Genomic DNA, 27940 nt, shown 5'->3' on the forward strand with positions numbered 1-27940 from the left:
GCTAACTAAAACTACAGCAAATAAATGTGCCAGAATCTGGCATACAGCATGTAATTTGATCTTGTGACTGCTGAAATAGTGCACATGTAGCCATAAACCATACACACATACCCACAATCTAAATACAATTCTATTTCCCATTGAATTGAAGTCTCTCTTGGAACAATGAAATTCTCCCCCACAAACTTTAGAACCACTAAAAAGTTCATAACAGAAATTGTCAGAGGTGTGTGAACCAGAGCATCTCCATCTTGAATAGGAGCTGGGTAAAATAAGGCTGAAACCTACTGGCTGCATTCCCAGATAGTTAAGGCATTCTAAGTCACAGGATGAGCCAGAAGGTCAGCACAAGATACAGGTCATAAAGACCTTGCTGATAAAACAGGTTGCAGTAACCCAGCAAAACTCACCAAAACCAAGATGGCCACAAGAGTGAATTCTGGTCGTCCTCACTGGGACACTCCCACCACCAGCACAGTTTACAAATGCCCTGGCAACCTCAGGAAGTTACCCTATATGATGTAAAAAGGGGAGGCATAAATAATCCACCCCTTATTTAGCATATCATCAATAAATAACCATAAAAATGGGCAACCAGCAGCCCTCAGGGCTGCCCTGTCTATGATGTAGCCATTCTTTTACTCCTCTACTTTTTAATAACTTGCTTTCACTTTACTGTATGGACTCACCCTGAATTCTTTCTTGTGCAAGATCCAAGAACCTTCTCTGTAACAAAATGGGATAGGATACCACTCATCAGAGTGCTACTCCCATCACCACCAGGTCTGTCTTCAAAACACACCCACACACTATTTCTCCACCTCCTAGGAATGTCCAAGTTTGCCATAACAAAAGGGCAGCTCAAACTCTTGCTTAGATCTTTCATGCAATTAGTACTCACAGAGGAAAACTTCACAAAAAATAAGTCACATTCTAACTTCTTCCTTCCAATGACGATTTGTAGGGATTCTCCAAAAGAGGAAAAAATAGAGCATAATTTTGCTCTCCTGTGACAACTTCTTCAAGCTATAGACAGAAAATTCCTATCTCAAAAATTTAATTCTAACAATCTTTTTTTTTTTTTTTTTTTTTTTTTTCAGTTTTCTAAGTCTCTGGCAGAATAGATTCAGAAGCCAACTCACCAGTTTACTGGGCCACATCAGGAGAATTTAAAAATAGTGCAAAGTAAGAATTTGGGGTGGATATTGACTTCACTACTTTACAAAGGAGACTTTGGTGAGGCAGCCAGTCTTGGAAGTAGTAGGGCCCAGATTGTTTTTTTTTTTTTTGAGACAGAGTCTCACTCACTCTATCGCCCAGGCTGGGGTATAGTGGCATGATCTCGGCTCACTGCAACCTCTGCCTCCCGGGCTCCAGCAACCCTCCAGCCTCAGCCTCAGCCTCCCAGGTAGCTGGGATTACAGGCACGCACCACCACACCTGGCTAATTTTTGTATTTTTGAATAGAGACAGGGTTTCACCATGTTGACCAAGCAGGTCTTAAACTCCTGACCTCAGGTGATCAGCCCACCTTGGCCTCTCTAAGTGCTGCGATTTCAGGCGTAAGCCACTGTGCCTGGCTGCAGGGCCTAGACTCTAACTCTGGTTGGCTCTGACGTTGCTTAAACAGCACCTCTCACTGTATGCCTTTCTGGCTTCCTCAACAGACTGAAAGATCCTAGGGGCAAGTAAAGGTTTCATTCGCCATTGTGTCTCATGGGCAGGCCAAACAAGTGCTCACACACAGAAAGACATTAATAAATATGTGCAAGCCACAGGAATTAAGAAAGGAATGAACCATTTCATCTAAATGTTCATCTAACAAATGCCCAAGTATATCAGTCCCTGAAAAATCCTCTCGGATCCTGGGTGGGATGTCTCAAGGAGAGATGGAAACCCTAATGCACTCCCCTGGCCTCAACAACCAACTCAAGGAAAACTCAAGTCAACCAGGAAGTTAAGGTGTAGGAGCCAATGGCAACAAACTGCCCAAGCCAGAGTCCTCTACAGGAGGATGGAGACCTCTAGCATCTTTCATATTCTCAATTCCTTCAGCCAAGTCGTCTCCAAGTCCTGTTCATTCTACTTTAATTTCCTCTTTGAAAGCCACACCCTCCTCTTCAGGCATTCTATTCCAGCCAAAATTCAAGGGTTCCCCTGCTCTCCCTGAGCTGCCCTTCCACCTCCCATTGCACATCACAGCTAGGGTCTCAAGGGGGCTCATGAATAGCATCTCCCTTCTCCTGCCAGGTCCAAAACAAATTGAGGAAATAATAAAAAGAAGTGGCAGGGCCGAGGCGGGTGGATCAGGAGGTCAAGAGATCTAGACGATCCTGGTCAACAAAGTGAAAGCCCGTCTCTACTAAAAATACAAAAATTAGCTGGGTATGGTGGTGCACGCCTGTAGTCCTAGCTACTCAGGAGGCGAGGCAGGATAATTGCTTGAACCCAGGAGGTGGAGGTTGCGGTAAGCGGAGATCGGTCATTGCACTCCAGCCTGGGTAACAAGAACTAAACTCTGTCTCAAAAAAAAAAAAAAAAAGTGGCAGATAGAAAGGAAAACGGCACCTTCATTTCTGGTGACTCTAGTATGGAGGTTGCAGTTTTAAGTCTACAGCGAAGTAGCTAAAACTGGGCCTGTGGCCGGGCACAGTGGCTCACATCTGTAATTCTAGAAATTTGGGAGGCCGAGGTAAGTGGATCGCTTGAGGTCAGGAGTTCAAGATCAGCCTGGCCAATATGATCAAACCCCGTCTCTACTAAAAATACAAAAATTAGCCAGGTGTGATGGCATGGGCCTGTAATCCCAGCTACTTAGGAAGCTGAGGCAGAAGAATCATTTGAACTTGGAAGGTGGAGGTTGCAGTAAGCTGAGATTGTGCCACTGCACTCCAGCCTTGGTGACAGAGTGAGACCCTGTCTTAAAAAAAAAAAAAAAAAAAAAACTGAACCTGTGTCAGTAGCAAGACACCAACGCTAGTCTACCCATGGCCAGAAGAGCTCCCAACAAATGAGGGTGCTTCCTGAAGGCAGCTCCCTCCCAGGAGGAAAACAGGATGAAGCTGAGATGTCTATTTTATTTCTCCCAAATTCGCAAATCAGTTAAGTACTCCAGTCTGTGAGTTAAATTAATGATGGTTCTTCATGTGGAAGTAAACATAAGGAGTGGAGAAGAGTCCCCCGTAACTCCTATAATCCACATGCCTCTTCAGTGACCTTTCTAAATCTATCCAAGACTCCTCTTGCTAAACATTTGCCATGGACTCTCCTCCCATCCACCTTCCTTCATGATGCTTTCATCGTCACTTAAATCTGTCTACCTCTGCAGGTGTAAAGCTCAGCTCGCATCACCCTTTCCTCTCCACAGAGCCTATGACTGGTTCCTGCCTCCTTGTGTGACCTCTTACTCACCCACTTCCTTCCCAGCCATACCTGGAAAGCTCTTACTCTTCCCAGATTCAATTCTAGGTACACTTAGATAGAAGGTCCTTTAAACAACTACAGCCAAATCTCACCATGCCCAGACTGGACTCTCTCACTAACTGCTTTACTTTTACCATCCATGCCTCCTTCATTAAGGAGCCCACCAGACTGTAGGCCCCGTAACTCAAATATAACCCCTTATTTTTTAAAACTCCCAATATCTATGTATTAGTCCATTCTCATGCTGCTAATAAAGACATATCCAAGATTGGATAATTTATAAAAGAAACAAGTTTAATTTAACCAGTTCTGCATGGCTGGGAGGACTCAGGAAACTTACAGTCATGGCAGAAGGGGGAGCAAAGACGTCCTTCTTCATATGGCAGCAGCAAGGAGAAGTGTCAGTCAAAAGGGGGAAAAGCTCCTTATAAAACCATCAGATCTCATGAGAACTCACTCACTATGACAAGAACAGCAGCATGGAGGTAACCACCCACATGATTCAATTACCTCCTGTGAGGTCCCTCCCATGACATGTGGGGGAATTATGGGAACTACAATTCAAGATGACATTTGGGTGGGGACACAGCCAAACCATATAGATCTAGCATAGACTCTAGTACACAGATACCTACAAATATATTGGATTTAAAACATGCAAGTAGCTATATGCAAAGTAAAAAATAAAAATCCCATATGAATAATTGCCACAGTGGTTCAGAGGGAAGAAACAGTGAATACAGTTAGGAGCACCTGACATACATTCTCAAAGTACAGAGTTTAGTACTTTAAACAGACATATCTAAGGGAAACAAAAAAAAAATCTTTTTAAAGAGATAACACTGAATTGGACTTGAATCAAGTAGATCACGATGGTTAGTTATATAGGAAGAATATTCCAAAAAGAAATGCAACGTGATACAAGACACAAATTTAGGAAAATAAAAGGTATGTTTAGGGAACACTGAGTTTCCTTTTTTGGGCAGAGTATACAGTATATAGAAGAGCAGACTGAAAGAAAGAGAATCTGGCATGCAGAACTCTCTGTATCAAACAAAAGACATTTTGACTTAATTATAGACAGTGGGAGTCTAAGAATGTTTTCTAAAGGAGTAGCTGGCTAATTATGCCAGAAAAACTATATAAAACCTGAATTCCTGCAATAGTGATAATAATAAGCTAATTATTTGTTTTTCAATTAATTCCAAACTTCTCAGTATCATTGTGATTCTGAGCTTATAGTAATTTGATAATCTCAGTGGCACGTTATTTGAGCATAATAAAATGACTAATAAACAATTTAGAATAACCATGAGACACATATTAAATTTTAGTCATTTTTCATCTTGCATATGATTCAACTCACTCCTGCTGGTTTCCTCGACCTAATGAATCTGTACATGTCATTGGTCCCTCATTTCATAGCATTGCATATCTCCCAATTCTCTTAATAGCCAGTAACATGAAATGCTAGTTTCAGACAAAAACAACTATAACCATCCGCTGCTGCTTCACTATTTTTTCTTCAGTATTCCACTGAATACTCACCAACTAAGGTGAGCTTCAGAGATCACTCTTCAAAGCACAGCAGACAATCAGTAAAATAGGACCACGGAGGAATTATTGAGATATCTGATTTCCACACCAGAGTTAAGGAAATTGATCAGACAAATGGTCTCTAGACCCATCTGCAGTCAATTCTGAGTTATAGCAGCAGAATAACTCTGAACAAATTCCACGATGGCTCTTCAAAAACAGCACTAATAGCAGAAGCTATAAGCTTGTTTTAGTTGTTTTAGTTCTTTTGCCAACTAGCTGCGTGCTATTGGTCAAGTCACTTTAATGCACTGAATTTGATTTCCTCATCTATAAGATGAAAGGATTAGACTAGGTCCCCAAACAGAAAACCAAGGCATGTCTCTTAACTGTCAGCTGAAGGCTCCCCTTTAAGAATGGCTGAGATTCTAAGGAAGGAGATGACTTGCCCAACAGTGGCATCCTGTCCATCCGTGGCCACTGCCTAAACAGCATCCTATTCCAGTTTCTTTGCTGTCTTATGTTGGGTTCCCTGGTAAACAGCCTCTGAGACAGTCTGAAGGCAGGTGGTTTACTGGAAAATATCCTTGGAATCACCTTATGAAAGGAAAGGAGAAAAGGTAAATTGGACAGAGAGAAGATGGTCTGGGATGTGGTTGCAACATGGGACTCCGCAAAGTCCATGGGAACTGTGGACCCAAAATGACCCTTCAGAATTGTCCCAAATTGTACCCCTGCCTAAACTAGTCATGGCATGTGGGCTCCCCACTCCCTCAACCTCCCTGTGTTGGATGAGAGTGATTTCTGAAGAGGCGCTGGGCTATGAAATGTCGGTGACTAACACAGTGTAGCCAAAGGCAGGGGCATGTCAGTCCTGAAGGGGCCATCTGGACAGACAAGCAGGGCAGTCACTCTATTCATCTCAAATCCTCCGAAAGTAAGGAAAAAAGGGGGAGAAGCGTGATGAGGAAGAGAGAACTGGATTACAAAGAGACACAGCTAGAACAAGAAAATCAATTTTAGTATCCCAAAGCCTTGCTGTCTGTATGACCTTGGCAAAGCTGTTTCATTTCTTTGTGCCTCAACTTCTTTGTCTGGAAGGTGTTCTGAGGTCATCTTCACCACTATAACATCCATACTTCTACTCCATAATCCATCCTTGGCCAATGTCCCCTTTTGTTACCTACCACAAAGCTTACAAGTATTCCTAATGAGGGAGGGACATCAAAAATCTCTGGTAGCATTTGAAGTTCATCTTTGTTGAATGTAAAAAGATGATCTTCAGTGATAGCGAAATTTAAATCCACACACTACAGTGAATGCACAGCTATCCCAAGATTAAATTAGATTTGCAGGCAGCATCTTGGGAGTTTCAACATTAGATTCAATACAATTATTCAGTTAGTTGTATCTTTATTACCCATGCTCCCCCTTGTGAGGCAATTTTCCTTATTGGAAGTAAGACAACCCCAACCAAAGCATTTAAAAATGATCCTTTTCCTGTTTTTATTAGCCAGTATCAAAGAAATTACTATTTGAAGCACAACCAAGGGGAGGGAATTGGTTTTTTATTGCTCAGTTCATGTTGTTATGGCTTTAGGAATGCAGAAACACTCCCCAAGGAAATACTGCCTCTCAAAACAAGCTTGCAGGGTAATCAACAGGAGAGGTCTTTCAAGAGAGAAAAAAAAAACAGAGAGAAAAGTATCAAAATATAATTAAATAAGCAAAGTCGATACAAAATAAAAGTACAAAGTATGCTATTCCAAACAGAAATGTCATTTCTTGAAATTTACTTCAGAGCAGTATGCACAACATACATTATCCAAATGAGGCTACATAAATCTTTCTGACCAGCAGAGCAGCTGCTGATCTTTAAAAACAAAAACTAAAAAACAAATCGAATGTTGCCTATGAATCTGCATTGACATCTGGCACTTCAAAATGAAGGTCAGCCAGGCTCATGTCATGCAGAGTAAAATCCCCTCCACCAATGAGACATCACATCCATCCATCTGATCTGAACACTCATGCAGGAAACAAACTAAAACATACAGCTGCAGGCAGATACCAACCATCACAGAAGAATTCCTTCAATGCAACCATTCCAAGTCCTTTGTTCACAAGGCAGTTGCCTTCACCTCAAGTTCCAACTCCAAAGGCTCACATCTTGGTCTATTTCCTTCTTCTCTAGCTTGATTAGTATGGTGATCCTTTATTGGAAGCTGCTCCTCTAATGGCTATCATGTTACTAAAGAAACAAATAATGCTTTCATTTTAATTGTACTTCTCAAATTCCTTGTAGAAAGATACTGTATTTGTATTTCTCACCACAGAAAGAAAATAGAAAAAATGGAGTTTGCTCAATTTCTAGAAAGGGTTATTTACATCTATTCTCATGTATGTGTACATATTCATACATATTACAGGTCAATACTGTTATTTTTTTTCTTATATTGGTTATTCTGCTTCTGATTTTAGCAATGTAGGCAGCTGCAGCTAGAGGCAGAAGATCTACTAGACATTTCCAATCATACCAGACACACACAATATTTTCTGTATTTTGTAAAACAAAAGAAGAAAACTAGAGCTACAAAGCCACATTTGATCAATACGAATTTAACAGGATTCATAAGCCTAAGACTCTCTAACCCAGAGTGAAAACATTGAGCCAAAGAAATAATTATTAATTTAAAGAACAAATGTTTTCTAGATTAATGATTGACTGAAGTTTTCATATAAAACCAATTTCCAAGTCAGATAAAACAAATACTACAAAACAACATAATTTTCAATAAAAAATACACAGTAGATTCTACTCAATACTAATCATTGAAAGTAGTTAAGTCAACAATACTGTAAATAGATAAGGTTGAAGAGTCTTCAGCAATTGTCTTCAGCAATGCTTGAAAATACGCATTTCATTTTTTCCTTAAATATACAAGCAAAACTATTTTCATCTATAAGAAAATGTACCTATGTTGTTAAAAATAAAGTCCAAAACTAGAATATCCTCAGAAGAAGACATATGTCCAGAGAAATTTCTTTTTACAAGGGTAAAATAGCCAAGTTTAAGAAAGGTTCCCAGAAAATATGACATAGGGTTTTTTCCTAGACCCAATAAGGATCATGACTATAGATCCGTCCTTACTCATTTAACAAAACTATATTGAGGACCTACTGTGTGAGAAGGGTTATAATCACATGAGTGTGCATATATGTAAGGATGAGCAATGAATAAACACAAACGAATCGAAAATAGTAAAAGAAACAATGATTAAATCAGAGGATAGTGAATGGAAAGTAAAGAAATTAAAGACTAAATGAGTAAGATGATTTCCTTTCAACAATGACAGAACTGCAATGAGTGCTGATTCCAACTCTTCCTAAAGGGCTTACCCCAGGACCTCTGTGAAACATAGTTATTCAACAGAAAAGCATAGAAGACCGAAGAGAATAAATACTCCAGTGATGCTGAGGATGCCAGTTTTAGAGCTGATTCTCTGATCTTCCCAATAGTAAAATAACTTTCTCTTAATGTCCCAGAGTTTTGCAGAGGAAGAAGCCCCTGCTGAGCTGTTTTAACCAGGAAGTGTACTCTAATGAATAATGTCATTTGGTCATGTTCCTTTGTCTTACAGTAATTCCCTCTGCATTCTCATAATAATTGGCCACTTTGAAGCTACACTTTTGGGTTGTGGCTGGGTGTTTTGAGATGACCAATAAGGACTCAGACTTCTCTATTCCTAGTAGAGCTGCAAAAATGATGAAAGGATCCCCATTTTGCTTCACAAGTCCCTATTTTTATCTGCCAAGACCTCAGTTACCTCACCTATAAACTGATGACAATGATAGATACCCTTCCCATCATTCCTGTAATGATAAATGAGATTAAGTTCTGAAATGTGTTAAAATTTACAAAGCAATTTCATAGACATAATCATGGAGAAGCCTGCCAGGGACTGGTGGGGAAGAAGGGCAAATTCTCCAATATATGTTGGGATAACTCCCCATAGCATCTGCTGTTTTAAATTTGTATCTTTGAAACCAGAGGAAAATATAAGGAATACACTCTCAGCTATTTAGAACGGAAGTTAAAAGTGTATACTCTTCTCAGCCCTCCATGAGCTTTTGGTTGTGTGGAGGCACACAGGCTACCCCAGGTAAAGGGCTCTCCCTGTAAAAAGATCAATTAAAATGTAATAATGTCCTGGAGAACCTGGAGGACAGCCTCTCCGCTCTACTTTCACTCTGTGGACTCTGAAGAATGTGCTCATCATTTTATACGCTAAAGTCATTACAGACACTGTATAGCCTGCCAATTTGTCACCAGGTTGCTGCCTAATGGGCAGTTAATCTGTCCTCTGGAAAGCCAGCAAAATGAGTTACAAGTTTCCCTCAGAAGCTGCCTTTCATTGTTGATCACCTAGTCCATGAAACTGTCATTGGGAGGGGGCCACTTCTCAGTCGCTGCTACTCTTTTAAACACACAAACAAAATAAAGATGGGAAAAGATTTGGGCTGCAGCCAAATGATGGTGTTGGGCAGGGTGAGAAGGGGCGTGGTCTCCAGAGCAAACAAGGGGAAATCGGGTGTGACTCAGCCAGGAACCAGCTGTGTGCCCTGGGTAGGGAGCTGATGTCTAGCTTCTCTGTAGGTAACAGTAAAGTGGCACTGATCATCGGTGCCAGCCTCATTGGCTGTCCTTAGCACTACATGAATGACTATGAGTAAGGTGCTCTAGAAGGAAGTGGCACCCAGTAAGTGCTCATAACTGCTAGCTATTATTATTAAAATAATTGAAAATGGAATAAATTTGGTAACAATCAGGCCTAGCAAATATCTATTAATAATCATTTCTGTCCCCTAAATTTTCCGTCTAAGAAAAGAGTCGGCTGGGTGTGGTGGCTTACACCTGTAATCCCAGTACTTTGAGAGGCTGAGGTGGGCGGATTGCTGGAGGTCGGGAGTCCCAGACCAGTCTGGCTAACACGGTGAAACCTTGTCTCTACTAAAAATACAAAAGAAAAAAGAATTAACCGGACATGGTGGCGTGTGCCTGTCATCTCAGCTACTCCTGAGGCTGAGGCAGGGAAATTGATTGAACCAGGGAGGTGGAGATTGCAGTGAGCTGAGATCGCTCCACTGCACTCCAGCCTGGGTGACAGAGAGACTCCGTCTCAAAAAAAAAAGAGTTCAGTAGAACACCGATTTTCTTTTTACATTAGAGGACAATTGATGCTGTAATTCCCATTCCCCCTGAGTTTGTCCTCTTCTTTCGTCTCCTTATCAAAATGATGTTCTTTCTTCCTCCCTTCCCTCAGCTGCATACCTTCTTCTTCTTCCTGGGGTCTGAGTTATCACTGACAGCTGGAATGTGTAAGATCTGGCCTTGGTCTTGGACTTAACTAAGATGCTTCCACTATTTGACCCCAGTACTCAATAGAACCAAAAGGTTCAACTTCATATATAAGCAGACTTTTCCTGACTTCTCCACCTTGCCAAAAAGTGGCTTACTTGTATCAAAAGGGCCAATCCACAAATATCAGAGAAATTCCTGAAATTTTTCTCTAGAAATTTTGACTCCCTTTCCGCTGCTACATCTGTATAGAAACTGCAGCAAAGGAATTTACCACAGAAAGGGTAGCAAACAAAAAATGTTTTAATAACATTTCTACACATTGCTCAAGGCTTCTACAGTTACAATTATGAGTTCACGCAGTGTTAACAACTGTTTTTCATTTTGTTACTGGTTTAAGAATTTAAAGAGGAATTGATAGAATGAGCACATGTAATTCACAACCTACTAGAGATCTGCAGTTCCAGAAACAGTCTACACTTCTTCAACTATGGAACGGGGAAAATGTTGACCATGTGCTTGCTTTTCATTACCCAGCAAAATTCAGAGATGGTCAGTTTATTCATGTCAAAAGTTTTAAAGCTGTTCCTCTTTGAGGTATTAACTAGTACTTTTTTAAAGTATCTCCCCACCAGCTTCCACTATCTTTCACTGCAGTACATAGCTGGGGAAGCACCCAGGCTGGCCAGGTTTTTCTGCCCCCTTTTTGAAACATACCATGGTCCTCAATTACATGGAACCCACAGGAATCACCTTCCGTGAACTAAGCCATGTGAGAAATGGAACATGATGGTTTTGGGGATAACCAGGGAGAATCTCTAAACAAAATATTTAGTTTCTCCCAAGAGCCTACGCGCCACTTCCTCCCAGCTACTCACTTTTTTTTTCCTTTGGTTTTGGAGTTTTGTTTTTAGAAAACAGGCACATCTTTTAGACATTTCAGGAATTAAAGACAGGATTGTCATTATTTAGAGGGTAACTCAATTCTTAGGCACACATCCCACTTCTCACTCATGTCCACATTTATCATAGAAGTAGAGTCTTTCTGTGAATCAGGAAGATTAACATCTTGTTTGGAAATCACTGGCCTCCATGCCTAGCTTCTCAAATAGACTCTGAACTTCCTTAGAGAACATCTTACTGTATCTAGAGATTAATGCAGTAAGAGATGAAAAGAGGAGGTCTGAATTTCTGTAGCTATAGCAGGAATTTTTTTTTTTAAAGAAGCTACATTTTGAGGATGTTCTGCCAACACTGATTTTATTACCAGGTGGAAGAACTGCTGTTGTGCCCTTCCCAGCAGACCCTGCACTGTATTAAAGTGCCTAAGAGCTTCCTGAGGAAGATGCTCTGTTTGTGGGCTTCTAGTCAATTTGTAGTTTCTAATCAAATAACATCAATTCAAAGTCTTATCTCAAAGTGAAAAAATTTATTCAAGTCATTCACTATGAACACAATTAAGGGTCTTGCTTCAATTTTAGTAGATCTGCATGTTTTAGGGCAGTAATGAAAGTAACAATAACAGTGTAGGTTTAGTTGGTATCCATTACTGCACTCAAAATAGGAAGTCATTTATCAAATCCAATTTCTGGTGCAGGTTATATCCCACTAAAGGCAAGGAAATAAAGTCAGTAGATTTTCAAATTAATATTTAAATACATTTAGATAGCTATAAACAAATATGTATAATACACTCACATGCATAATTAGCCCAGAAAAAGTGAGGGAAGTATTTTCTAATCACTAATTAAAATGATAGAGAAGTACTGATGAGAAAAAGTAGCAACAGGAGTTAGAACCAAATAATTGCCTTCATCAAACATAATCACATGTGACAGAATGTTTCCTGGGCAGTGTGGTTTAGGGTCAGATAGTTGATCCCCTTACTCAATGCAGAAAATCTCTAGCACAACCTCCTCCACTGTGATTACTACCTTCCCATTAGAGAGGGCTCACTCTTCCTTAGGTAGCCCAACTACGATCTGGGTAGCTCTCATCACCAGACAGATCTTCCTTAGACTGAGCCCAATCTAACTTCTTGTAACTTACATATATTCTTTGTTCAGCACTCCGAAGTCTAATTTTCATCATGACAGCTCTTCAAATGTTATTTTCTAAGGTACAGACAATGTCCCGACAGGATTTTTTGAACTTTACCATAGTGCAAAAGCCCATGCATGGGTAGAACCTGTACTCTGAATGCCCATACAACCATTCTGTTTTTCATTTCAGTACAGCATTCAACAAATTACGCAAGATATTCAGCAATTCATTATAAAACAAACTTGATGTCAGATGTTTTACCCAAGTGAAGGCTAGTGTAAGTTTTCTGAGAATATTTAAGGTAGGCTAGGCTAAGCTATGCTGCTAGGTGGGATAAGTGTATTAAATGCATTTTTGACTTAAGAGATATATATTTTTTTGAGATAGTGTCTTGCTGTTGTTGAGGGCAATGGTGTGATCTTGGCTCACTGCAACCTCTACCTCCCAAGTTCAAGCGATTCTCCTGCCTCAGCCTCCTGAGTAGCTGGGATTACAGGTGCCCACTATCACAACCAGCTAATTTTTGTATTTTTAGTAGAGATGAGGTTTCACCATGTTGGCCACGCTAGTCTCGAACTACTCATCTCAGGTCATCTGCCCACCTCGGCCTCCCAAAGTGCTGGGATTATAGGAGTGAGCCACTGTGCTCAGCCTGACTTAAGACATTTGTGACTTAGGATAAGTTTATCGGGACATAAACCCACCATAAGTTGAGGAGCATCTGCATATAAGTATATAAACTTCATTTATTCCCTTCACCCATTCAAGAAATTTATTCTTGATTTTATTTCAGATGCTGTCATTTTATTTTATTTCAGATGCTGTCACATAGTTTAATACATCCCTACATCCATCTTAAAATTCATAATACCTAGAAGGTTCTACCAAACAGCCAGGCAAAGTTGTCTAAGCAGCTCCCAGAGATACCACTGGATATGGTCTCAGGACAAAAGTGATTCTTAATGCTCAAAATCAATCCAGAATTCATTCTATTTCAAAAGGCAGAGATAGGTAAGACAGTTTATGGTGAATTGATTTCCAAGTGAGAAGAAAAGTTATCTCTACTTTCTGATTTGTTTTAAATTTACAAAAAGATTCCCCAACATCTCAAAAAACATCTTCTTATTGTCAGACCAAAGATGGTATTGTTAGCTGCACTAATGTTTTTATTTGAACCTAATAGTGGAACAGAATCATTTATCTCTGACTTCCATCAGAATGAAATTAGTCGCTAGAGGCAAAAGATGAACACCTATGTCTAACTCAGAACTAAGGTGATTTTTTGAGATCTTCAGGCTAATATGCACATATCCAGTAAGTCAGGCAGCATTCAATAGTCAAAGCAATAATAGGATATTACCTCAGAAGAGAATGCCCTGGGCTTTCTCCTCCCTTCCCTTAAATGAAACCACAAATTATATATTATAAGTGGATGAAACATATTAGCAAAGAACCTAGTATGCCCAGTGGCCAGACTGACTCTGTTGCATTGTATTAATAGCTGACTATAGAAGGCTGATAATGTTACACTTTGTGCAAAATGATAAATGTATGCCCTCAAACATTGCAAAGGAGTGAATGTTTGTGCCCTCCCAAAATTTCCATGCTGAATCTTTAATCCCAATGTGATAGCATCTGGAGGTGGGGCCTGTGGGAGGTAATTAGGTCATAAGGGTAGAACCCTGATCAATAAGATTAGTGCCCTTAAAAGAAGAGGCGAGATGTGGAGAAACAGGAATAGTTTTACACTGTTGGTGGGAGTGTAAATTAATTCAACCATTGTGGAAGACAGTGTGGCAATTTCTCAAGGATCTAGAAGGAAATTCCATTTGACCCAGCAATCTCATTACTAGGTATATATCCAAAGAACTATAAATCATTCTACTATAAAGACACATGAATACATATGTTCCTTGCAGCCCTGTTTATAATCACAAAGACCTGGAACCAACCCATATGCCCATCAATGACAGACTGGACAAAGAAAATGTGGCACATATATATCATGGAATACAACACAGCCATAAAACAATGAATTCGTGTCCTTTGCAGGGACTTGGATGAATCTGGAAACTATCATTCACAGCAAACTGACACAAGAACAGAAAATCGAACACTGCATTTCTCACTCATAGGTGGGTGTTGAACAATGAGAACACGTGGACTCAGGGAGAGGAGCATCACACACTGGGGGCAGTGGCGGAGGGTACGGGAGGGACAGTGGGGGGTGGGAAGGGTGGGGAGGGATAACATGGGGAGAAATGCCGGGTACAGTATGCACCTATGCAACAACCCTGCATGACCTGCACATGTACCCCGAAACCTAAAGTAAAAAAAAAAAAATAAGAAGAGGCCAGAGTTACCTTGCTCTCTTTCCCTCAAGGCCATGCAAGAATGCAATGAGAAGACGGCAATCTGCAATTCAGAAGAGGGCCCTCCCCAGAACCTGTTCTTGCTGGAACTCTGATCTCAGAACTCCAGCCTCTAGAACAGTAAGAAATAAATTTCTGTTGTTAATAAGTCACCTGCTCATGGTACTTTTTTATAGCAGCTTGAACCATCTAAGAAAAGCATAAACTGTACAGAAGTTCCCTCTTATCCATAGTTTTACTGTTCAGTTTTAGCAACCCATGTCGTCAAAAAATAGTAAATAAACATTTCCAGAAACAGACAATTTCTAAGTTTTACATTTTGGGTTCTTTCCAAGTAGCATGATGAAATCTCACACCTTCCTAGGAAGTCCAGCATCTCCACACTGTAGATGATGCCACGGAGTAGCCATCTCAGTGATCAAAGTGACTGTGGAGGTACTGCAGTGCTTGTGTCCAAGTCACCCTTGTTCTACTTCATAATGGCCTCAAAGTACAAGAGGAATGCTGCTGGCAATTCAAATATGCCAAGAAGCCACAAATGGCTTCCTTTAAGTGAAAAGTTGAAAGCTCTTAAGGAAAGAAAAAAAAAAATTGTATGCTGAGGCTGCTAAGATCTACATAACAAATATTCTATCCATAAAACTGTAAAAGAAAAAAGAGATTCCTGCTAGTTTTGCTGTCTGACCTCAAACTGTAAAAGTTGGAGCCACCATGCACGATAAGTGCTTAATTAAGATGGAATTAAATTTGAGGGTGGAAGAAATGGACAGAAAGGTTCCGACTGACGGCAATCAGGTTCGGTACTCTCCAAGTTTTAGGCATCCACTGGGGTGTTTAGAATGCATCCGCAGGGGATCGGAGGGTGGACACTCTATGCCCCTCGGTTTAACACAGTGATTAAAAGTAGCAGCTGGCATGCTACCTGAATCCTCAAAGCACAGCCCATCATGTCCTTCAGGTCTTGGTCTAAATGTCAGCGTTTCAGTAAGGCTCATGGTGCCTGCTCTAATTAAAATCTAATACCCTCCACCCACACTCCCAATCATCTTAATCTGACAATTATCTTTACTCAGGGACGTTAGCCCCTTTGTAATGTACCACACGGTTTACGGAATTACTGTGTGTGGGTGTCCGCTGTTCACTTCCCTTCCTCCCAACACATAAGCACACACACACAAGCGTTTACGAATGACAAGAACAGGACATTCATCTGTTCACTGACTTATCCCAAGAATCTAAGAGTCCTGGGCACATAGCGGGAAGTAAAAAGTTAACATACATTTAAGTCGAATGAATGAATAAGTGACTCTGGGCTTAGATAGAGCTGACCTGAGTCCCCATTCAGCCTACACCCATTGAATGACCTTGGGAAAATTACCATCCTCTCTGGTCCTGTGTTTCCTCATCCGTAAAACGTGGAATCTACAAGTATCTACCCAAAAGATCCTTGCGAGGATGAAGTGGATCATGGCACGGCAAGTGCTTAGAATTATGCCTGGACATAGAAAGCTTTCAAGAAATGTTAGCTGTCATTGTTATTATAATTTCAAGATATGCTTCCTGAGATGGCGATGGACTTGTGAAGATTTATGCTCTCAAACAACTGGCTCTCCTCATATCTGACAGCACCGGTCAGTGCTGAGATGGTGAAAGAAACCCTGCCTTGGTAGAGCAGCAGAGTTACCAAGGATCTCACTCCTTCCTATGGTCTCTCATCAGCCACAATTCAACAATATCCTGGGCTTTGCAAAGAAACTGTCAACAGTGCGAGTGCTACTGCCTCTGACCTGCTGAAGCAGAATAAACAAAACATTGAAAGCACCGAATAAGTGATGGTGAGGCTCAGAAACCTTACAAGGCAGAGAGAGCAGCTTCTACCTGAACAGAGATTTGACTTAACTGGAGTCAAGACTAATGGTTCTAATGACTTCGAAGCACCCCAACTTATTCTCCAGATTTCTGCACATGGACTTGCACTTTATGAAAGAAGATACACACACACACACACACACACACACACACACACACAGCCTTCCATAAAAGAATTTAACCAAACCATACTAATCACAGAGACATTAGCTTTATCCCTGGAGCAAAATCCAAGTCTCTCTAACAGCAACAGGAAATAAGGCTGCAAATTAGACCAATAACCTGACTATTCACTAAAGATTTGGGAAAACAAAACACTTTCAAAACACCCATTATTGATCTATACATATTTTTCACCTATGGGAAAAAGCAAGGATTTCAGGACTGGTTGAGTTAGAGATGGAGGTGGGAGTTTGTGAGGAAGATAGAGATGAGAGATCAAAAAGGATGCCAAAAGAGGGAGGAGTACTGACGTATTTCTTGGTAATAATAGTCTTAACTTCCCTGTTAGTTATGTCTTCTCAAAGTTAATCTCTATGACGTGGTCCCTTATGGCATTGTACGAGCAAAATGAAATGAATGACTACACATTCAAGGACTAGATAACAACAAGCAATGTCAATAAGAAATTCCTCTTCACTCTAGAGAACAAACACCCCTGGAGTTCATGCTGTAATTAAATTTTTTTTTCCAAGTCAATGCTCTGTACTCTACCCAGTAAGTTCTCTGAACTTTAACATGCCTGTGATAAATGGAGAAGTTCTGCATTTTTGACAAGCTCCCAGGTGATGTGGATAGTTCTAGTCCTTGGAATACACTGAGTTGGAAGCTGCTGCCCCATTACATCTGCTAAGGTAAGCCTTGTGAATAATTGTTTTTAAAGAAAAGATATTTTCCAAGAGCAGAAGAAAATGAAATTACCAAGAGAATACTCATGTTTTAAAAGTTCTAATAATTCAACAGTATTTGTAATATCCAACAAACATTCGCATAGCGAGGTCAACCGCCATTAATAAGTAAAATAAGTTGCAAATTTTGAAACATACGAAAATGCCAATATGTTATAGCTGAGTAATCTGTTAAAATAAAAACTTCAACTGAATTAAATTTAAAGGAATTTAACTGAGCAATAAACAATTGGTGAATCATGCAGCCCCCAGAATCACAGTGGATTCAGAGAGACTCCAGCAGAGCCACATGGTAGAAGAAAATTTACAGACAAAAAAAGGAAAATGACATACAGGAATCAGAAGTGAGGTACAGGAACAGCTGGATTGGTTACAGGTTGGCGTTTATCTTATTTGAAAACAGTTTGAACACTCAGCAGTATATGAGTGATTGAATTACAGCTGCTGGGATTGGCCAAGACGCAGCTATTGGGTTTTTTTGTTTATTTTGTTTTGGTTTTTGAGATCAAGTCTCACTCTGTTGCCCAGGCTGGAGTGCAGTGGCGTGATCTCTGCTCACTGCAACCTCCACCTCCCAGGTTCAAGTGATTCTTGTGCCTCAGCCTCTCAAGTAGCTGGGATTACAGGCACTCACCACTATGCATGGATAATTCCTGTATTTTTAGGGGAGATGGGGTTTCACCATGTTGGCCAGGCTGGTCTTGAACTCCTGACCTCAACTAATACACCTGACTCAGCCTCCCAAAGTGGCGGGATTACAGGCGTGAGCCACTGCACCCAACCTCAGCTATTGTTACAGGTGCATACTCCTAAATTAGGTTTTCAATCTTGTCTACCTATTAAATTAGGCTGCAGTTCATCCACAAGGACTCAACTATAGAAGTACAGAGTCCTTCTCAACCCATATTTAGTTTGCTTTAATAAATCTCTCACTGCATTTTATTGGTATGCACTCATGGATAATTTCCTCCTTATGTTCGAGATATACCATAAAGAAAATGCACTAACTATAAAACTGTCTTCATTTTCAGTCGCCTTTGATAATAAAGATACTCTGTCTAGGGATTGCTTTTACTTTCTTTGAAATGTAACATTTTAATTAAGAAAGATGGCATGGACACACCTGAGCCCAGCAGGTTATCTGCATAGATTTTACGATGGAATAACAAAGTTGACCATAACCCATTACACATATTATAACCCTATTTAGGAGGAGCCACAGTATAGCCGGGGATTAGAAAAGAAAAAAGAAGGTCATGTTACTTCTGTTTATATCTTCCTCACCTGTAACAGAGGAATCTCCATGCGTTTGAAGAGAGTTGATGAAAACTAAACACACTGTGTACCTCTAGACAAAACTCAGTTACCTTGTAAAGCCTCCTATTGGTCCTCTTGAATCAGCTGAGCACAAGAGGTTTTTCCTATAAAAAGTCCACAGTGCATCTAAATCTGATCCCAGTAAAATTTCACTTCAGCTGAAGTGAAAATGCAGAGGTAGCATTTAAGGATAACAGCTGGAGAACATTAGTTCCCTGTCTCTCCTTTTCTCTCCCAAGGGTTGAAAATTCTGCTGTTCAGACAGGAAGTCGTCATATACCGCACACTGCACAATACGAGAATGCTGGGATATAAGAACAAGTTGCAGAGGATTAGAAAGGCTGTGGGGTGGGGGTGGGGGGACGCGGGGAACTGTTCAAGAAAGAACTCATAGCAGTGATTCTATATACCTCTTGGGCTGTCTTTTTCCCCGAGTGTTCAACTAGCATACACCCAGAGTTGACAAGCACATGCTGCAATTATGTCCTGAAAGTTTTTTTAATAATTCAGAGTAAGAAGGCTTGATCACTTATTTTTCTGCACATTTTTATAATATTAACTCTAAGACGTGTTGGGGAGTGTCCCAGATTCTCCAATCATCTTTTCTGGCATACTTTCACATTTGCTATCTAAAAAGTCAGCCTTCAACTTTAAAAAAAAAAGAAAAAGTCAAAAAAACCTCATATCACTGCCTAAGACAAGGAAATATACATATATATAGATACACACACACACACATACAGACACATATATGGAAGTCAAAACATGATGATCTCGAAAAAGGATGACTTAAACAAAAGGTTTTTGTGGATATGGTTTTTGTAGGGTGGGTTTCTACTCTAATTTCACAAAGCTGCTGAGAAACGAGGAGAGACACCCACATTCCGTGGCTACAGCTCAAAGTTTCGAACAGGATGATAAGAGTTTCCTCCAGGCCACAGGCTGAATAGCTAGCCTGCATTCCTACCAGTCTGCAAGCGCAGGCCCCTCCTTTGTAACCAACTGTCCTCTGGGGGTGGGCTGTAAAACAGACCCAGTCTCTTCCACTCCTCTCCAGCCAAGCCCACTAGACACAAACCTTCTTAACTTTTGAACTGCAGAAAATGCCTTTGCCTTATGCATATCAGGGGCTAGCTGCTAATTGGGATACCACGCTAGGGTTTTATGCAGAGTGGGAGGAGGGAGGAGAGGAGAGGGAGCAGCCAACCCAGACATCCATCATCCTTTTAGGAGTAGGTGGAGTTTAAAGTTTCCCCAACTTCCAAGTTCCCACTTGACAGGCAATATTTCTGTGCAATTTCCAGCCCCACGTAACAGATGGTCCTTTGCCCGTCTCGAGCCCCGAGAGAGCCCAGACAAAGCCCCCAGCCACTCCACGCCTCGCAGGACTGATAGGTGCTTAGTTTCATGAAGCTGTCAGAGCAGGGGGCAGCGAGCAAAGAATGGAAAGTTAACTTCTCCTTCCAGTTTTTCCTGCTACGGTAGAGTCCAGGGCGCTGGAGCACAAAGGCCCGAGAAAGTTTTCTCGGAGTTAGTTTTCAAAAAGGTATTCCGCCATCTGCCAAACCATCATCTCCTAAACCCCAGACGCCCAAGGAAGGAAGGTTGAGGCACATGTGCTCCGAAACACTGGAGAGACGCAACTTGAGCCTTCCCAAAGACAAACAGGGAAGTTGCTTAAAGAGACCCCCACGTTGGAAAAGCATCTTCTGGGCGCCTGACCTACTCATTGGTCACTCAGTGCCAAAGGCGAAGGTGGTGACCCAGACAGGGTGCCAAACGGGGGTGCGTCACCGCCGAGGGCGAGAACCTCCCTTCCCAGCCCGGAGGGCGACGGAAAAGGGAGGAGGAGGGACGCGATCCGGGAGCCTGAGGACGGGCGGCCCACTCACCCTCACTGCCGTACTGTTTGCCATTGTTCGCGCCCATCCTGTCGCCGTCATGCCCGCCGTCTCCCGGGACACTCCATCGCTGCGGCGCACCTCCTGCGCGCTCGGCCCGAGGAAAGCCCGCCCGACGGGACCGTTAGCTGCACATCCCCCCACGCTCCGGGGCCGACCTCCGGCCCGGGGAGGTCCCCGCACTCCAGTGGGAGGGGGCGCTCCGTCCCCTCCTGGCACCCCCGGTGGCTCCAGGCGGGGCCAGGCACAGCCGCAGCACTTAGAATCCGCGCCGGGGGCCTGCGGGCGCAGCCCCGCGCTCAGCACGCGTCCCGGGGCCGCCCAGAGGCTCACCGCGCCGCCGCCGCGGGGTCCCCATCCGCCCGCCCCGATTCCCTCCGGTGGGCGCTGAGCCGGGCGGGCGCCGGGGCTCCCAGGCTCGGCCGCGTCCTTGGGGTGCCCCTGCGCGCCCGCGGCTTCCCCGGGGAGGGCGCGGCGGCCACTTGTTGAGGGTGCCCGGAGCGAACGAAGACTGGCGACCCGGCGCAGCTCGCCCGCGGGCCGGACTTTTGTTAGCGCCAGGCGCCTCCTCTCGCCGCCCAGCGTCAATCACAGCTGGAGCCCCGGGGAGGAAGGCCGGCCCGAGATGCGCGGCCTTTTAAAGGGGCAGCGCGCCTTTTCGGGGCTCCCGCTCTGGGCCCCAGCCTGGCACCGGCTCTGCGCGCCACCCGCGAGCCCTTCGGAGCGAAGCCACGTCCCCTTGGCTCGCTTTTACTGTTGTTTTTTTATAGGCTTGGCCCCCAGTCTGTAAGATGAACTTCCAGGCGTCGTTTGGAATCCCTTGGTTTTGCCTGCAAGGACAGCCCATTTTAAGTGCGTGGGCATTTAAAATAAACACGCACTCGTGTCTGATTCGGACACCTTTCAGGTGTATGCATTGGCATTCTCCTGCGACTTCCTTGTTTGGAGACTGGGGCGGAGAATGGAGGACAGAGGGAGGGAAAACTTGAGGCGACTTAGCAGGGAATCGGTCCCAGGAGAGCCAGACTTTCCCTGCCCCGCCCCGGTGAAGGAGGTTTCCTGGCTCAGAATGTTTAACAGCTTCAGAGCCAGGAAGTGTATTTTCTCCTCGTTTCTGTGATTTTTTTTTTCTTGTGGTTGGTGTTATCCTTTGTTTAAAACATTACAACCTCTTTTGGAAATTTATTTGGCACTTGTAGGGCTTTAAAATGTCCCTTTGGTGTTCCCTGCATTAAACGGAAGAAGGAAATTCTCCTTAAAGTTTTATTCTCTTTTCATGTAAATACCTAGAATTTTATAACATTACATCCTAATAAAAGACCGGGGCACTCACTGTGCAGATTTCTTTGTAGTGAGGCAAGCACACAGCACAGTTTTTCCTTATAGATGTTACGTGTTGCAAAATAAGTTAAATGTATATATTGATGCATGTATACATATACAAATATGTGTATATAGATAGATATACATATATAGATATATGCATATGATGCGTGAATACAGAACCAGGCGTTTTGTAATTACGTATTTCATAAAAGGCTTCTGACCAAATGCAGAAATTGTGATTTGACTTCTTACAGATTCAATTTGGGTAATTTCCTTTATTTGCTACAATTTTCCTTTGTAATAATAGGACAAAACATCATGTTTCAATATTTTTAAATCTAGATATCATGCATTGAAAGATAAAATAATAATTTAATCTATTTTCAAGAATAGGATCAAATGTTTCATATTCCACTGTCCCAGTCCAAAGAGATGAAAGACTGTATATTAATTCATCTTTAAATATCTAGAATCCAGCACACTGTCTGGCCAATACGTGCTTCCTAAATGTCTGTCGAACTGTATCTAAAACCTGTGTCACAGCCCTAAAGAAGGTAGAGATATCAAAAATTTGGAAGAGTAAGTGGGTTATCTCAGATTCTACCTAAAAGCATAAATCCAATCTAGAAAGGAGCTGACATCTACTTTATTTTCACGCAAAAGCGGGTTTCTGCTCACCTGGTCCGTATTAGTTTTCTGCAGCTTATAACACAATTCCTGAAACTGGGTAATTTGTAAAGAAAAGAAATTGGTTTTTTTGGAGGCTGAAAGATCCAAGGTCAAGGGGCACATCTGGCGGGAGCCTTCCTGCTGGTGAAAGCAGCACGGGGCATCACAGGGTGAGGTGGCTGAGCGTGTAGCTCAGGTCTCTCTTCCTCTTGTTCTAAAGCCACCAGCCCCACTCCAATGATAACCCATAAATCCACTAACCCATTAATCCATTAATCCACGAATGGATTAATCCGTTTGGGAGGCAGAGCCCTCATGACCCAATCACTTCTTAAAGGTCTCACCTCTCAAAATTGCCACAGTGGGAATTAAATTTCAACATGAGTTTGGGGGGGGGGACAAATATTCAAACTATAGCATGGTCTTTGTGATTTTCTGTCACCATGCGGGGAACTTACCCTGGGTCTGACCATTTCAGAGGTGTTTTTGAAGATAAACTAGCTGTAAAGTAGTAGAACAAAGGAAGCTCTTCTTGATGCTTGATGTACAGTTGACAACTTGCCTTATTTCCCTGGTGGTCTCCGTTCCTCCTTTGAAATGTACAACTCGGAAAACGGACAGCAGAAACTGAGGCTTGAAGAGGTGAATGTCTAGAGTCACACAGGTGGTAAGTGCCAGATCCATTCAGTTTCTCAGTTACTCTCCTCCGCATGCCACTGCGTCTCTGGACCTGGCCATTATTCAACTGGGAGTCACTGTCCTCCCTTTTTAATTGGGTCTTTTTTCAGAGTCTTTAGTATCAAACTAAAGCTAACAGTGAAAAGTAAATTATGGTGACCAACTACATGGATCTTTTTTGAAATTAAATTCGGTAAATATTTTTCAAAGCTTTATTGCCTACTCTAATGGGAAACAGAGATAACCCACTTTATGAAATTTCAGTTTAAAACAAAATAGAAAAAAAATACTTGATTTTTAAACATACTTCTAATCAGAGAAGTTGATAAAAATACATGTTGCCCTATTCACTGTAAGAGCCAAACACAATTAAGTAAAAGAAAAAGAAAATCACTATTCCAGCTAAAAATATAGGCCTATTCACGTTTATATATTTTAATTTTGAAAATTAAGATATTGTACCAATGTCTTAACCAAAAATTCCAAGCTCTTTACCTAGCTTCCAAACCTAATCTTCAACTTTCAATATAGTTTGGCAAGCTCCTTGAGACACGGGTGGTATGTTTTTCACCAGTGTTCCCAATACCCACACAGCTGCCAACACAAAGTACTCACTCAGTAAACACTAGCAGAATGAGTGAATGTTGAACAAAGAAATGATGTAACTTGAATGTTATTCTACCTTCTCTATCATTGCCTTTTTAAAGAGGCCACAATCACTAGAAAGATTTTTTTTTTTAATAAACCCTCAAAATTACCTGAAAACTAAGTAAGGATATACGAGGTATCTATTGTTTTTTCCACCCAGGACCTTTTCCTGTAAGGAAGTCTGGTAACACCAGCTCCTGTACTTTGGGAAACTGTTTCATCCAAATTTCAACCATGGGCTTCCTGTGAAAGCTTGTCAATCATGTTATTGGTGGTAAACTTCCTGAACCAGTAAGGACAGGGCTGACCCAGTCCAACACCCACCCCCACCTGCCTGTAAGGACAGTAGGAAGTGCTTCTCTGCTTCCCTGTTAGCGGGTATCAGGGGTGGCCTGGTGGAGAGTCAGGAGTTTCACCATCACTCAAGGGTAGCAGTGCCATCCCCACCGCACAGTCACTGGAAAGCACGTGGGGAATTGGAACTCTCACAGTGGACATCCAGCAGTAAGGAGGAACCCTCTCATGTCAGGGAACAACAGAGATCAAGGGGGAGCCTGGGGTTCTACCTCCACCTGGCAATTACAAGGTGGCCTTCCTCCTTTCATTGGCAGAACAGTATCAGAAAAAAAAAACAGTCAACAGCTTTCAATAAGATCCAGAGTCTACTAACATAATATGAAAGTGTCCAGCCTTGAATTAGAAATCACACATTATACCAAGAACCAGGAAGATTTCAAATTGAATAAAAAAGATAATAAATGCCAACACCAAGATGACAGAGATGTTAGAATTCTCTGACAAAGATTTTGCAGCAGCTGTGAAAAATACTGCAAGCATGATACAAGCATTCATTCTATGAGTAAATTACACACATGCTTACAACAAATGAAAAGACAAAGTTTCAGCAAAGAAATAGAAGATATGAACAAGAACCAAATGGGTAGTTCAGAGCTGAAAAATGGAACAGAAATAAAACGCTCAGTGAATGGGCTGAATATCAGAATGGAAGAGACATAGGAACAAATCATTGAATTGGAGGATAAATCAATAGATATTAATCGTGTCTGAACAAGGAGAAAATAGACTGAAAAACATGAATAGAGCCTCAGGGATATGTGGAACTATAGTAAAAGATCTAATATTTGTGTCATCAGAATTTCAGAAAGAGAGAAGAAAGAGGGAAGAGCCGAAAATGTACTTGAAGAAATACTGGCTAGCAACTTCCCAAATCCTTAAAATGAGAATATTATAAAAGTGGAGAAAGATTAGTGATTCTCAGGGGTTAATTTGGAGGCTAGAGGAAAATGGGTATTGTTATAAAAGGGCAACATGAGATATCTTTGTGGTAGAAATGTTCTGCATCATTTATCAATGTCAGTCTCCTGGTCCTGATGTTGCACTACAGTTTTGCAAGATGTTACCTTTGGAGGAAATGGGTAACTGCATTATTTTTTACAAGTGCATGTAAAATCTACAATTATCTCAAAAAGTTTCATTTGAAGAAAGAAACGTCTTTCTCTCCATTATAACTATTTCTACATATTCTTTTTCTGCTGTCATTTGCTGTACCTCCCATTTGCTCTTCACACACATGCATTCACCTGGGAAAACAAACGTCTTCAGGAGAACTGATTTCTTAGTGTACAGCTTATCTACAACTAGGTCTGTTGAGCACTGCATGATTTAGGCAAAGTAGTCAGCCAAAAATGGTGCCTATTCAAAACCTTGAACCTTGAGCTACCAGAATTTCATACAAAGGAACTGGCCGTTTGCTAAATAGCTTCCATTTACTTTGCAGTGTGTGAACTTGACACACACACACACACACACACACACACACACAGAGAGAGAGAGAGAGAGAGAGAGACAGAAAGAGAGAGAGAGAAACATAGAGGTAGAAAAGTCTAAGGTTCAATTGATAGTCACATTTTTATTTCTAATTTTTAGTGACTAACTCAGCGGCCTTTATGCTACTTTAATAAATATGTCAACACTCTGAGTAATAGGAATGTGTTTTCTTCCAGTAGCAATTTTTTTTAGGAATATTGATTTCAAAAGCCAACTTGATTTATAACACATTAGGCCCCCTTTTTCTCTGGGGGTGGAGCCGTCGAGGTTCAAGTTAATCTTCTGCGCTTGGTGCTGGTGACAGACAGGCTGTCAGAGTGCATTAATAAAGTCGTAATCCCAGGAGCCAATCAGGGCACCTCTTCTGTTCGTCTGGTACCGTTGGCTGCCAGGCGCACGCAGGAGCACATCATTAACCACAAGCTTCCTTGGGGATGCTGTAGACAAAATAAACTCTCCTGTGAAACACGTCTTGGGAAACATTCAAAGCTGGAATCCCTGGCTTAACAAAAGTATAAAAAATTAAGAAGAAATATTAGTTTGTAAAAGGAGAAGATGAACCAGACCATTGTATGATAAGAGCTTCTGCTTTCAACTTTTTCACGTTTATTTTGGCTTTTTTCTCTCTTGAGTACACTTGGTTGCCTTCAAAAATCTGAATCACCTGCTTATATTTAGTTATTTTTTTTATTTCAGAATATGGTTGATTTACATATTGTTACTGCAATTAAAGTGGAAAATAGCAACCCAGTTGTAGACTAGAGTTGTGTTTAAATGCATGCATGTATCATCTAAAAGAAGAAATGCTGTTTTTAATCAATACAGACTTATTATCAAATACAAAGTTGAATTCTTGCCAAAATTAATATTTATTTCAAACAAAAAATAAAGGTATTATTATGTCCCCCATACCACTGATTCCATATATTATTAATTAATATGTAAAATTAAAGGAGAAGAAAAAAACGGAGTAATTTTATTTTATTATCACCTCTGTACTGTTTTGAAGCACTTTCCATCTCATTTGATGCTCACAACTTTATCAGGCAGCACTTCTACACTCCATTTTTTGGATGAGGATATCAAAGCTCAGAGAAGTTGAGTAAATTACATAATGATACACAGCAAGATTAAAAGCAGGTCTGTTGGTAAAGCTTCTGATATTTCTCACTACTTTCTATCACCAATATCATGCCTTCTCATACTACCCTGGTTTTGGACCAAGCCCAATTTTCAGTGGAGAGTGTATGTATTTAATAGAAAGTGAAACATATTTTGACATCTGTGAAATTGAACTAGATTTCAAAACAAATATTTATTATACAGCATAAATCTTAATTATCATAATGATGTATGGCTAGATATTTAATTTAAACATTTTAATAAGTATAACACAAATAGATAACATAGTAGGATGGGTACATATATAAATATATAAGCACGTGCTGTGCTTAGAGCACAGCAAACAGGAGATAGATGGTAGATTAGATAGATGATAGATAGATAGCAAACCTGAGATAGGTAATTAGATAGATGGTAAACATGAGATAGATGAATAGATAGAGAGAGAGAGAGATAGAACATATATCTAAGCTTTGCAAAATTTTATCTCCTCACAAAGTTTCCCTTTCAAGCTTTGGGAAAAAGGTAACCATTTGCTCTACTTTCAACTATTGCAATAGACATACACTTTCCAAACAGTTAGTTGCACATTGGCCATGATTCTATATTTAACACATAATTCCATATCTTTTATTACCCCTCCTTTAACAGGCAATTATCCTTTATCAGAGAATAAACCACCCAATATCTCATAAAACCCAAATCGACATCACAAAATTTATGTACTTAGCTCAGAGCATAATAGCATGTATTCAGAGTCATAGTATGCTTAACTATCTGGATTCTTAGAACGCAGCAAATTAGAAGCAAGGCATTAGGAGTCTTGCTCAAGATATCTGAGAAGCTATAAAAAGTTCCTGCTGGTTGCCTAATAGGGAGAGGGTTGAGAAAAATCTCTACAAGGATGATGGAAAATCTGCA

The 27940-nt window shown here is 41.1% G+C and overlaps 1 protein-coding gene across 1 annotated transcript in view; it reads right to left on the reverse strand.

Annotated features, from left to right (window-relative positions):
• FBXL7 (F-box and leucine rich repeat protein 7) overlaps positions 1-21283 on the reverse strand; it is a 424178-nt gene extending 402895 nt beyond the window's left edge. Inside the window, exon 1 of the mRNA XM_003932486.4 lies at positions 20720-21283. Coding sequence (XP_003932535.1) covers positions 20720-20756 — 37 coding nt within the window. The 5' untranslated portion in view covers positions 20757-21283. The remainder of the gene's footprint in view (positions 1-20719) is intronic.
• Between the last annotated feature and the right edge of the window lie 6657 nt (positions 21284-27940).

Source organism: Saimiri boliviensis, chromosome 1 (genome assembly GCF_048565385.1).
Source record: "Saimiri boliviensis isolate mSaiBol1 chromosome 1, mSaiBol1.pri, whole genome shotgun sequence".
Taxonomy (NCBI): domain Eukaryota; kingdom Metazoa; phylum Chordata; class Mammalia; order Primates; family Cebidae; genus Saimiri; species Saimiri boliviensis.